The sequence below is a fragment of the Dermacentor variabilis genome, chromosome 10 (genome assembly GCF_050947875.1).
Source record: "Dermacentor variabilis isolate Ectoservices chromosome 10, ASM5094787v1, whole genome shotgun sequence".
In the NCBI taxonomy this organism is placed as follows: Eukaryota; Metazoa; Arthropoda; class Arachnida; order Ixodida; family Ixodidae; genus Dermacentor; species Dermacentor variabilis.
This window is the reverse complement of record NC_134577.1, coordinates 65666089-65680261: the sequence shown is the minus strand read 5'-3', so window position 1 is coordinate 65680261 and position 14173 is coordinate 65666089. Positions and strand designations below refer to the sequence as shown.

General features: G+C 49.6%; 1 protein-coding gene across 1 annotated transcript in view; it reads left to right on the top strand.

Annotated features, from left to right (window-relative positions):
* LOC142559280 (E3 ubiquitin-protein ligase RNF220-like) overlaps positions 1–14173 on the top strand; it is a 73010-nt gene that overhangs the window by 31740 nt on the left and 27097 nt on the right. Inside the window, exons 2-4 of the mRNA XM_075670901.1 lie at positions 5108–5267; positions 6508–6698; positions 7759–8074. Of these exons, the coding sequence (XP_075527016.1) occupies positions 5108–5267; positions 6508–6698; positions 7759–8074 (667 nt within the window). The remainder of the gene's footprint in view (positions 1–5107; positions 5268–6507; positions 6699–7758; positions 8075–14173) is intronic.

Genomic DNA, 14173 nt, shown 5'->3' with positions numbered 1-14173 from the left:
GAGATGGACTCCGGAGAGAGCCCGAGTCCCCGGCCCGAAACCCCGGGCGAAGACGACGACGCACCGACCGGGCGAGAAAGAGAGAGAGAGCAGACCTCGGTGGCTGCAGCAGCGACAGAGGTTGCTCCCGGAGCCGAGTCTGTTGCCGCGCGTCGACCAATGGGGTGCGAGCGCTGGTCCGCTCGTGGAGTCCGCCCCGGGCTCCCGCCTGACTCCCGGAACCCGGGCCCGCCGCTGCGGAAACTCCACTGAGCGAACCGGGCGAGGGGCGGAGTGTTGTTCATAGAAGAGTCGAGACTCCGCCTTCGCTCGCGCTGGACCTATCTATGCCTCCGCCGTGTCTATGGGCTCCTCGGGCTGCGCGGGTGGAACTGCGGTGACTTGCTGCGCTCTGCGGTGGTTTTGCTCTGCGGAACGGCCGACGGAAAGGGGGCAAACCGGGGGGAGAGACGAGGAGGGAGAAGGGAAGACAGTATAGGTGAGGTTCGAGTCATATACGAGGGGGTAAGTTCGGGTCGGTCTGAGAGCCTCGCTCCCTTCATTTTGTGCGTCCACTAACCCTTCTCCCTCGCGCGCGCCTCAGCTGCCGCAGTGGCACCCGCCACTGCTGCAGTCCGGCGGCGGCGCGACTGTAGATACGGTGCAGTCTGTCTCCGCCCTGAAGCAGGAAGCCCGCTAGCGCCCCCTAGGCCGGCTTCATGGAGTAACTGGAAGGGAAGGGGGAGGAGGAAATAGTTTGGGCAGAGTACGAAGGAGAGAAAGGCGTAGATAAGCGAAGAAATAAAGTGCGGCGCCGGGTAAGGGTGAGAAGGAAGTGGAGAGAAGGCACTATGGATGAAGGGCGAAAGCCCGCAGAGTTTTGATCAAAGTCGTATTATCAACACCGCTGCTTCGCCGCTGTACTGTGCTCGCGTGTGTATACGATCGTAGTGCCCGCGGACTCGCTCGAAAGCGGTTCGAAGAAAGAGGGAGAGAGATGTTTAGTGGCGGGGCGCCAACTTGTTCTGGCTGCCTGTTATTCTAGGTCCGTTATGCTTTTCATTTCGGCTTGCGCCCGTCTGCCTCTCTATCTCCGTTCGAACGGAAAGAACGCCATTTCGTTTCTGCATCTTCGTTTTGTATTTATTGGTTTGTTGTTGTTTTTTCTCCCAATCGACTGCGCAGTTTTTTTCCTCCTCGTAATATTGCCCAACCCTCTTTCTCCGCGCTAACCGCGCCGCCATTTCGGCCATCCTCTCCTGCGCCCTGCCGTATCGCTGACCGCCATATTGATTCTCCAGCTGTGCTCTGGGCGCCAGTGTAATTGCTTTGGAGTTCTTTCGTGGTCGCCAATGTGTTATTCCCATCTGGAAAGCAGCACTCAGGTACTAACTTTGAGGAAAGATTGTCTTGATTAAGAGATAATAATTATTTGAGTAATAAACTTTTGCGAAATAATAAAGTCTTGATAGCTATAAGTAATCTGACTATAGGGTGCGCGGCGCAGCCCTCAACTTACTAGAAGATGTGCCCAACTTGGTCGCGTGCTCTATACCTGCAAATGGTCGTTAAACAAGAAGAGTCTTCCTTGCAGGCACCAGTGAAAGCGTCACTTAAACCGAATCCCACAGCGCGTGGGATCTGCAATTTGTTTCTGGAAATAAACTTACTTCTATTGAACGCGACGTACATTTCTTCTTTCTTTCTTTATTCTTTATTAGAACGTAAGATGCAAATCAAATTTTTCGTCAGCTTGCCAATGCAATGATGCTTTTGCTTTAGCTTACTTACTTGCTTTCAAATGCTTACTTACTTGGGCTAGAAACGTGGGTACGTCAGAATGAAGCAACGCTCAATGTAAATAAAGACTACATATGTTCTACTTCAACCCATAAACATAAGCAAGGTGATGCCGAAATGACTGTAACCTGTAAAACCACAGTTTGGCAGCGTACAAAGATACACAACTCTCTGTCCGTGTTTGGTTTCAGAACATGTCCTGGAACGAGCACGTGGAAAAAATGGCCTTGAACTTCAGCAGAACCGTAGGTTGACTTTACGAGCCCTGCCTTCTTACACCACCATCGCTGACAAAAGCAATGTGCGGCGCACTCTGTTATTTATTTATTTATTTATTTATTTATTTATTTATTTATTTATTTATTTATTTATTTATTTGTACAGTACTGCAGACCGAAGCGGGCAGCCAAGCACGAGGGTCAGAATACGTGAATACTTGCGTTTCGAGTGTATGCACTGCACGTGAAAAACGAATACGAAAGCAATGAAACTTACGCAACGATCAGAAAAAAAAATAAAAGCGACGACTAAGTAAGATTTTGCTGTCGATTGTCGCACTACTACAGGAAATTGTCGAGCGGAGATGATGGTGATCATATTCCTCAGCAGAGTGACTACTTCGAGAAATCGCCGTAAGCTGGAAATCAACGCAAAAGAAAAGAAAGCACAACTGATTTCTGAAAACTGCTACATGCGCCCGAAGGAGCTGCGTACCCCTCCCCTGTTTTATAAACAGTCTTTATAGGGACGTAACCAGGTCTACGAATATAACCTTCCGGGTTATCTTTACAAAAATAAGTTATATCAATCTCTAGCAGTACGTACATGCCCCCGAACGCTATGCTTTGCTTAATCTGCGTGATGAGATATCCATGCTAAGAACCATCTATGGAACAGGTTTGGTCTCCTACTAAATAACAACGGTGTTAAATCGATTACGTCATATGATATCTTTCTTTTACCCCCTAGGACAAATTAACTCATGTGCCATAGAGCTTGTGCCAGAAAGTAATCGCAATAATTAGAATGCCTAATATAGACCTTCCTTTGCTTGCTAATCTGTCCATTTTCAAACTGATTGCTGCATTCCAAAAGTCGTGGATGAACATTGCAACTCCCATAAACTTGTAATTTTTAATGCAAGTAAGAAACTAAATAAAGCACTTGTTTTGTTGGATCTTCATTCAAGTTTTGGTGTAACAGAGTGTTCTCATTAGCCTTTTTTTTTGCAAGTTGTTGACATATATACTTGAGAATTTGCGTTTTCAACCGCAAACTGCTCATGCCTTCGCGGTAAGCGTTTGTCTGGTCTTTGGCTTTTAGCTCTATCGCAATTTTCTGTACATTACAGAAATAAAGGGATTCCTATTCTTCTTTACATACCGGATTGCTGCTTTCTTCAGCTCATGCACATTCGCGTGCTGAGCTTTCGGAATATGTTGTCGCGTCACCGCCATCAAGACACCGCATAAACTCACCATTCGAACATTCCTAGCTCTACACGTATTCTGACGTCATCTTAAGGATAGACTGCTCCAAGTTTCTTGTACGCTCGGAGATAGCTGGATAAAAGGATAGCAAGCAAAATTCTAAATTGTTTAAGTAATTCGGGGCCGTGTATGACGCAAGGATTTTTTTTTTTCGCTCGGCCGTCTGCCGTTCATATCATCCACGGTTGACGTAGGCGCTTAGAGAGCGCTACCTAGGGAAAGCAGGCTTGCGCGTCACTTGGACGTCACGTGAGGAAGCGCGAAAAGGAATAGCATCGGCATAGAAACGCTACATTACACCGGCCCAGCACTGTAAAATAATTTACACCCCTAAAAAAGTGAAAAAGGGTTACCCTGACACACCCTGACACCCCCCTCCCCCCCCCCAGAAAGAAAAGGTTGTAAGGGTGCGAGCAATAGACCGACTTGCACCCCTTATTCACTTTTAACGGTGGAAATTATTTTAGGGTGTCGGGCCGCGATATTGTAAGCGATGCCGTCTTGCGCTCTTCGCGCTTCTTCAGTGGTCAGCGTACGCCGGCGTTATCAACCGGGTCGAAGGAAAAAAAAAAGCAGTTACAAAAGACGAAAGACAAGAAGAGAGGTTCACACCACAACGGCTGGATTATCAACTGAGCTTTAATGACTGTTTTTTGTCTTTCAACTATGTATACCAACTAATAAAGCTCAGTTGATAGTCCAGTCGTTGTGGTGTGAACCTCTCTTCTTGTCTTTCGTTTTTTGTGACTGTTTTTTTTTTCTTCAACTACGCACCGACTGGCCCGGGTTTCAACCCTTCTGCAACGAGGTCAGCCGGCCGCGAACAGTTGACGATGATGAGAACACCACGCGAGAGCGATCGGAAGGAATCGCCATCAGAAACCGCGTGGCCCTGCATGGTCAGTTCACGGCATAGAGTTTCTCGCTATAACACCTAGAGGGAAATCTGGCGCCACCGTCTATGGGAGTTTTCTATGCGCTGTGCCGTGATGCGAATGACGGCGTGTCGGCGAGGCTTGTGTTGGCTGGTGTAGTAAAAGGCTCCGTCGAAAACGTGGATGTGGCTGCACAAATAACGCGTTCTCAATGTAAAATCTTCATAAAATGTTTCCATTCACGCATATTACATCTTTACTCACCTACAATGCATAACCAAACGAAGGAAAGCAAGAACAGACGACAAACATTTCCAAAGTGAGCACGAATCTTGTCGTCTGTCCAACTCCGCTCATACTTCTTACGTTTCATATAATTGTGCATGGAATAACAAGTTCTCATAGTTAAGCAAAACATGTTTTTGTGTAATAATAAAGTTAGAACAGCTTTTTACGTGCTGTTTTAGTAGAAAACGAATCATTGTGACAGACGGAACGGTGCTTGCTAGGCGCGTCTCCAAGGCGTTCTGGCTCTCCGAGAATGATGCCAATACGAAGTCACAATACACCGGCATTCCCACGCATACCACAGCGCAGCAGCGCCAGATTTCCCTCTAGGTAATATAGTGAGAAACTCTATGGTTCACGGCCCCACTGCGCCTTGCGTTCGCGCGTCGCACCTATATATACATAGTATGCACGTACGTCATTGAACGATACTCCGCTATGGTGGCTAGAAGGATAACTCCGCGACTTCCGGTTTACGGCGGCGCCATCTTGGGGAACTTATAGGCCGATGCCCGCACCTGTTCGTAAGGTTCCCCAAGATGGCGGAAGGTAGCGGAAGCAGACGACAGCAGCGGATGTGACGTCACGTGCATACTATGTATACCGCGGCGTTCTGATCGCGCGGCCGCCCGGTAGTAACACGTTGCCGCGGTTCTTCCTTGGGCCACGCTGCAGGGTGCCGGCGGGGGCCTGGACGACGGCGGGCCCCCGTCCCCGTTCCTGATGGGCGGCGTGCCTTCCAGTCCCTCGCCCGACGACAAGGGCCGCTCGGCGGGCGTCGGCGGGACCACGGCGGGAGGCGTGGGGCCCCTGCTGCCCACGGCACAGCCCGCCGGTCAGTGCTCGTCATTTTAGCAGGGAAGAAGTTCGGGCGTGTTGGTAGTTCAATCGTAAACTGGGATACATAGCGCATATACTTAGATACACGATACGTATACATACAGGATACAAGATACACAGATACAGGATACGTAGATACAAACGACATAGCCTCCTTGTGTCGCCTTTCGCGCAATGTATTCCAGTTTACGAGTGCTCGTCATGGCTGGCGCCACTATGCGCTATCGACAAAAAAGAAAGAAAGAAAGGAAAAAAGGAAAACATAAAATGGCTCCTCAGGAATCCACGACGTCAAGAGCTTCAGGCAAAACGGCAACTTTTTTTTTTACATGAACTATATAGACGTCTTCCTTCTCTTCGTGTTTCCCTGTTAGCCAGGATGCCTTAAATCCCAACCAGACGTACGCGTTGGAATGCGTCCGCACGTACCGCGCTCACTCGACGTCGCGTCGCGCCCGGCGGAGGAAGAGGGCGCGCACCCAAACGATGCAGGAGTTGCCGCGCACTTGCCGGCGAGTTGCCGGCGATTCAAGGCAGCCCAGCCTACGCTTAACGGTCGCGTTAAGCAATGTGCTAAAGATGGCAATAGCACGCAATATGTTCTAACTTAATTGTTTTTATATTTGAAAAAATGGTGTTGCAGGACTCCTAGTGGTTCGTGGAATACGTAGTGGAATACGTATACAGTTCGTGGAATCCGTAGTGGTACGCGACAGCTCAACTGTCAGTATTGTGAACTCGGTGAAACCTGCAGCAGCGTCGCCATAGCATCACTCGCGTGGCCTGTGCCTTACGCGTTCTGCACGCTGTGTCCGGTCCCGAACGTCGGCGATGAACATTTCGTTAATAATGCACCCGTTGCGGCCGAAGACTTCAGCGGCTGCCATCAAAAAATACTAAAAGCCGCGCTGAACTCCGATCACAACGCACGCAGCTTGCCCGGGCTTGCGTGCACGCGCCGCGAAGAATCGTTCCGGAAGTCACGTTGGTTCGCCGTCGTCACGTGAGGCGCGTCGGGCGGGTGACGCCAGCGGCAGCTTCCGACGCGGGCGCAAGAAACCTAGCAGTGCAAGGTCTCCACGCTGCCGCGCGTCAACATGCGATGCAGCCTCCGCGCGTGACGCCGTACGCGTTCAGACGCGGCGCTGCGCGTGCGGCAGTGTATCAGCGCGTACATCTGGTTGGGGCTTAACTGAACGCCTCTTTAAATGACAATGTCACGCTTTGGCACGCAGGTTTCCCCCTGCTGGGTGGCAAGCAGCCCGGCGGCTTCCCCCTGTCCCTGCTGTACGGGCAGCCCTCGTCGTACCTGCTCGTGGGATCGGCACCCTTCATGCCGCTGCCTCCGCAAGGGGACCTCTCGCGGGGGCTGTTGTTCCCGCCCCTACACGCGGGCTTCGACCCCCTCGCCAAGGTACTCCAGGCCGTACGTGACCAGAACAAGGCATACTGTGGCGATCGCAGAAATCACCATTTGGCCATAACGCATCTATCTATCTATCTATCTATCTATCTATCTATCTATCTATCTATCTATCTATCTATCTATCTATCTATCTATCTATCTATCTATCTATCTATCTATCTATCTATCTATCTATCTATCTATCTATCTCAAAATCGCGTACAGTCTTCGCAGAAGGGACGAGGATTTCTCAGCAAATGCGCGTTTGAATCATTTTGTGTGCGTACGCTTGCGGAACACCGAAACATCGGGGATGTATGGAGGTGAGCAAGCAGCGCACTGATGGCGGCATCTTGTGACAGCGAGTTTACCCAGAGTGCACAAAGCCAACACAAGTGGAATACCCCAACTACCCTGCGATTGTCATCGACGAACTGGAACGTCGGGGTCTGTTCTACCATAACCGGTATCGGGGAGAAGCGCACCTTACACCGAAGTGTGCAGTCATACAAGGACAGGGTAGCGCCGCGTAAGGAGAAGCCAGCGGAAAGATTAACGCTTTAACTCTGCCTTCGCTAAGGAGGAAGGCGTTCTTCCGTTCACCTGATCCCGTTCCTCCGTTTTAGGCCACAGGCCGTAGGGATATAAATAATGATATATTGTAGTAATGATATATCGCTCTCCTTATTTGCTAGCATAAAAGCTTTTGACAGTAAAGTTGTCTTTATGCATCCACCTAAATATATTTGTTCTTTTTCTTCTTTCGTACATTTATCCCCATTTTCTAAGTGCATGGAAATCAGTAGGGGCTACTTCCTTTCTTCTGTCCTTATTTTCTTTCTTTAATCAAAAGGGCATTCTTGCAACACCTGAACGTGTCTCCCTCTTTACGCTTCAACACAACATCACGAGATGTCGCGACCAGCGCTGCTGTTGCTCCGGCCCGTGGTTGCGTTATTGCGACGCAGCCGTTAGTGGCAATACCCATATACGGACGCGCCGAAGAACTTTTCGGCGTTAGAGCACAGCGCAGTTATCACACGTGGTACAACGCCTCACGACCCCCCTGCGTACCATGCAGGAGCGCATGGCGTCGTGCCTCGACCTGGCGGCCCGCTCGTACGCCCACCAGCAGGCCGCGGCCGCCCACCAGCGAGCCGGGGCCAACAAGGGCGGCTCGTCGCCCCACGATGTGCGCAACTCGCTGCTGGGCGCCCCGACGTTGCCCTTTCCCCCGGGACTGCACGACCGGTGGCGGTCTCCGCACCACGTGCCGGACCTGCTGTCGTCGGCCGCCGCGGGAGACAACGCGGCGTCTCCGCCGTCGCCCTTCGGGACGGACCGCAGCGGCTCGCCCGCCAAAGGGCTGGACCTCAAGAGGACGGACCACCTGAACGGTGAGTGCAGCTGGCGGCGTGGACGCGAGCTGATTTGCATACGGTATGCCTCGCGGGGTCCGTGTGTGCGCTTTAGGTAAAGCGCAAAAAGAGCACGCAGTACGAGAGCAGCAGGCGACACGGCGCTATATACTGACAACTAGCCCCCACCAGTCGGTTCTTTTGAACTCCGTGTAGTCCTCAGCAGGAAGAAAGCAACACTGCTTCTTTCCTAACGGTGATCTTGCCCGACCAGACTGCATGGAGTTTCTTACAATAATTACTGGGAACTCTGGCGCTGCGATTGTTTAGCCATGGGAATGATGGGAAGTACATGGATTTGTCTGACCTTCGTGCTTGTGGTTTCAGACGTTCTTGTGGCTTCGTTTATCACTCTTTATCTCCCTTCATTGGCTTAAAATTCAACGCAATTTGCACGTACATGTGTGAGCAGTCACCTAAAGGAGTTCTCAACATGATCTATGCAGTAGGGCTTATTATTAAATGGAACGCTTAACAAACAATACGGCCAATATATGTGGGTTACTCTTCCGCCTTTATAAAGAAATGTGGCCATTGTAATCAGATGGCCGTATACTTATGCATAAACTATTTCCCCGTGGATGATCATGTCATTTCTCATCGATAACTGATGGAGCGGCAGGACACTGCGTGTTCTCTATAACAACGACCCATGCGGTACGCTGTGAACTTCCCGTCCTCACGCGGCACCGAACGCTTGGCTAGGCATGTTCGCCAACGTCACCACATGGCCGTGACGTCATGCCTTGGAAAATAGTATTTTGTCGCAAGAAACGCCGCAGGATGCGGCGCGCAGTACCGGCGTGTTTGTCAGTGATGTCCAGCTGCTGGCTATTATTATTATTATTATTATTATTATTATTATTATTATTATTATTATTATTATTATTAAACATCATTATTGAACGTTACATTACAACGTCATTACGGAATATTTCTAGCTGTAGTCTATTTGTTTATATATGCAATGCAACACTACAACCCACTGGTGTTCGTTATGTTTGCTATATTACTCATATAAGAATCTATAATTCATTTATTTTTCATTTTGTCCCCTGCTACGGTCGCACATGTACAGGGTGTCTCACGTAACTTGAACCAAATATTTTAAAAAAAGTGGTTAGCCGCAGCTGAATGAAACGAACGGCATATGGTTTGCCGTCATGTGGCGCTGCTTAGTGCATTTGTTATATTCCGCATAATTAGTTAACTAATATCAGTTATGCAAAATTTTTAATATTCACTTTAGGGCCAAGTGCGCCCCGCCGTGTTGTATAGGGGGTTCAGAAACGACCGATCCACGTTTTCGTGGCAACGTATGGACATGCTGCGTGGTGATTTTCTTTCGGCGTTTAAAGAAAGCCCGCGAAATGTTAAATAAAACAACGTGGATGCGCTTGTGCGCTATCGTTTTGCGTCGAGCCTATCGCTTGTAAGGGACGACGGCGCTTCCTTTCCGTTGTGCTATACCGCCAGAGATGCCGATGCAAAGTGAAGCCGATGCCCAGGGCCACAGCCGCTCACGTCACCACGGTCCGCGCGCGCGGTTCTTTTGTACGAAGCGCGGTCGAGCTCACTGAAACACGATAGCGCATAAGCGAGGTCACGTGGCCTTACTTCGTGTACGTTGCCACAAGAAATTGGATCGGCCGTTTCTGTATCCCGTCTACAACACAACAGGACGCACAAGCTTGGCCCTAAAGTGAATATTAAAATGTTTGCATAATTGATCTTGGCTAAATAAGCCGTTAAGATGAATATGAAAAAAATACTCCAAGGAGTGCCACATAACGGCAAGCTATATGCCGTTCGTTTCATTCAGCTGCGGCTGACGACTTGTTCTTTTAAATCCTTGGTTTAAGTTACGTGAAACACCCTGCATAGTGGACATGGGCCGCGACAGGAAAACATAAAAAAAGGAAACGATGTGTAGAGCTGCGACGTGTTCTGGAGTCTTCGGAAAGTCTTGCGGAGGCTTGACCGGCGCTTCCGTGACATTTTGCGTCCGCTCATGGACAACGCCACGCAAACATTCACTGCTCTATTCATTTGCAGCGCGCTCCACTCCTAAATGAAGCAATTATCGTACCGCCATCGATCGCAATTGCGCTATGGCATAAAAGCCTATCGAACGGTTATCTCTCTCTCTCTCTCTCTCTGATTTAAAACAGATGTCTGCCTAGAACGACAGAAAGCTGAGCTAGTTGGTAAGGATTCATTATGCAAAATAGAAGTGAGGCGTGCAGACAGGACACAAGAGTAGAGGGAGTTCGTGTTGTCCACTTCTCTACTCTTGTGTCCTGTCTGCACGCCTCACTTCTATTTTGCATAATGATGTCTGCCTCTTTCTCTACCCAATAGTGTTCACGTGCTAGAGTTAGTTTGCCAGAGCAACGATCTCCACTTGATGCCTTGTAGCGGGGGTACAGCCCGTCAATCAACTTAATGAATATTAGTTAGGTGCTCCCTCTAGAAGTGTACTATACTACGCGTGACAAAGGGCAGTAATACGGGCACCACTATACACGCCGTCTCTGCGGAAACCGCGGCAGAAACAGCGAATAGCCGCCCTCTCGTCATTAAAGGAGCACGCAGTGATTGTTGCACGCATTCGACGCCTAGCTTGTACGGGCGTGAGAAATACAAACCTGTGAAATGAATTCCGAGCAAGGACAGTGAGAGCTACTCGATACCACACGGTGAAGATATACAGATACTTATATCGGGTCGAGCTGAGCGGTGCCTGAAGCCGGTACGGTGGGCCTTCCCGATATTCCAAGAAGGGCAGAAAAGACGGGCGTGTTTTAAGGTCGCCCTAACACTCAGCCCCATCTTAAAACTTCCTGTCGTGTAGCAAGTTGCCCGCTACTGTAGTGCGTATTTCACACCGACCATAACGGCGCTTCCGATTGTCCCGCTACCGTCCCCTGCATATCAGTCCGTTCCACTCGCCTAGCCCGTGACTGACAGCCAGGTCGGACGACGGAGTCGCTTTATAATTCGAAAGCGAGCGTTCGAAACTCCCACGAAAAAGATAGAAGGAGAGAAGAGACAAAAAAAGCGGGAAACCTAAACTGGCAGCGCCATGGAAACAAGCCGAGATCTTTCAAATTGGTTTTGAGTCCCCCCCGACTGTATACGTACACGCACAAGCCGGAGGCAGAAACGAAGTCTTTATCGACGCTGCCACGGTCGGCCGCTCTCCGCAGAACAAGCGAGACGTCGGGCGCCGGGCTACGCACAGCTCACCCCGCTTGACGCACGCACGCGCGCACGCACGCACGCACACACATACACATACACACACGCGCGCGCGCCCGCACAAAGGAGACGACAAATTAAGATATGTCCCCCCAGCCAACAACGACACCGTGCCAGGAAAAAAAGAATAGAATAAAAGACGGAGAACTCGCTGCCGCAGATGTCACCGGCAATTCTGACAGAGCTCACGTTTCCAGCCGGACGAAGTGGCCGGGGGTCAACTCGGCCAACGTGCCGCACCGCAGTCGTACCAAAAAACGAAAAAATATAAAGAAAGACAAGCAAGAAAAAAAAAAGACAAGTCGAAACCCAACGCGTGCCACAGATACGGCACGATTCGCGCGCGGAAACATAGAAAGGGCGCTACAAAAGCGTTTGTTTAGGGAGAAGGGGAGTGGAGGGTGAGTAAGGGAAAAGAGGGGAGAAGGGAGCTGTCAACGGGCGCAAAAACAAATAGTATCGGGATTGACGCTGCGCCGTGGTAGGAGGGAAAGCGGGAGACGTTTCCATCACGTGAGCAGGGAGACCGCGTTGGGGGCGAACGCGAGAAAGAAAGAAAATACAGAGTGCAGACAGACGGATCTGCAAGACGGGCGTTGAGGGTTAGTGGAGGGGGGGGGGGGCAGACATTGAAAATGGTGTCCAAATACTAGGCACGCAAAGCCGAATGTGCACATCGTTACAAGAAACAAATAGAGAAAAAGAAAAAGACAGAGAGTAAAAGGTTGGAGCGCGGTACGGGCGGGTTTCACGGGGAAAGTGACACGAACGAACACTGGTGAAGCGAGAGGCTGATCGTGGGGGATGAAGACGCGATGTGAGAGACGGGGAGAGGGAGAAGAAAATCAGACAAAGAGTGTCGAACGAACAACCGTGCAACAATAACTCAAGGAGGGCCGAAACAATATGACCGATGCTGGAGGAATGGGTAAACAGATAAAGTAGTGTTGACAGAAAGGCATTGTAAATCCCGCTTGAAGAAGAGGATATAGAAGGGCACGGAGAAGTGGGGGATTCTACGGAGGGAGAACCAGGGAAGTGGGGAGCACTGGACCAGAGAGTACGCCACTCTGACTAGCCTCCTCGAAATCCGTGTTATAGTGAGGACACTGTAGAAAAAAGACTTCAAAACGAAAGAAAGAAAAAGGAAAGAACACGAAGGCCGAGCATACTTCAACGGGTGTTGGTTAGTACAGGTGAGTGAAGCGAAGAAGATCAGCCGAGATGTCATAAAAATTCGAATCGAAACGTAATCAAATCACTTCACTAGCGACACCGGTGATGCATTCGTCGTGCAGTTGAAAAGACATTAAATGTTCCACCCTAAATTAGTTAGGATGAGGTAAAGCATGCATTGAAAACTTTCTTTTTCGCCCATTTGGTGGAAAAAGGAGATTACTACCGCGAGAAATGAAGACCTTAAATTTGCCTTTCTGGAATTGCGAGCCGGAATCTCGGCGCCTACACGTCAGCGCGGTGTCCCGAATTTCACTGCGTCTTGCAGTATCTCACGTACCCCTAAAGCGCAAGGATAAAGCCTCGAATCTTGCCAGGCTGAGCCGTCGGCTCCTTTAAAATGCAAAGTGTGCTCCTCCTTGAGCGACAGACACTGTCGAAATCCGTGACGTCACCAGCGAGTCGGTGCGCGAACTTCACGCGGGCGTCACCGTTCGTCTGTGGTTCTTGCGCCTTAGCTGGTCAGTGCACAAGGCTTCCCCTAGCGGCAATAATGGTTAGCTTTTTTGCTGGTAGAAACCTTCAGTTCTCGACTTCATCCCACATCCGTACATCCGTTGTTTCCAAATTACCTTAAATGTATAAGCACATGCTTACCGGGGTATCCTGAATGTGGCGTAACGATAGATGTAAACCAGATACCACAAAATATCACACAGCAACAAAGAAAATAAAATGAATAAGGAAACCTAGCCTAACCTAACCTAGCCTGCTATATCTTCGGAAGAGCACCTGAATTAAATGATTTGTCTTCTATAAAACCACGTAAGACCGATAGCTACGTGCCAAATCTTGTCGGCTCATCTTGTTTCATTGGTATTGCTTATGCGACAGCGGCAGGACGGAGGACCTCGTTGTCACCCCCTGCCCCAAAACTTTATTGAAAACAAAACTTCGTACACATCTTTCTTTATTAATCTTTCTTTTTTTCTGTTGCTCAGTGATTTTTGTGGTATCTGTCTTACGTCTAGGGTTATGTCATTCAGCTGACGTCCTGTCGGTTTAATGGATGCGAGGTGTTGTAGAGTGTAAATAAGAAGGGCGAAAGACAAGAGCCGACATCCAGCCAAATTTTATTCGAAAGAGCATAAGCACATACATACAAAGCCGCCCCATCTGCGTTGGCGCCCTATAGTATTCTTCCATAGCCAAATGAAATGACAAGAGTGGCAGACACGAAGAAAAAAGAAAGCAAGGAACCACAAAACATATTATCTTGGAGTCAAAACCATAAAGGTCGTGCGCTCGCCCTCGTCACTGCCCCTCAAAAGCAACGCCGCGCAGTGCAGGCACCTGAAATCTTTCTGCAAAATAGAAGGAGCACTGACACACTTCGCTCCCAAGCATACATTTTGTAATTCGAATAGACTACCGGTTGCCTGCTCTACACATCGTATATCATGCCCCAGCTCCAGATATTTCTGTTTAATTAATCTCAACTAGAAAATCAGCTGTCCCCATCTGCTCTCTTATCCACACCGTCGCCTTCTCGTCTCCGAACGTTACGCGTATCCATAATTTCTTGCTCCGTCGCTGGTCGCGCCGCCCTTAAGTTCTTGTCAAGCATCTTTGTTAACACCC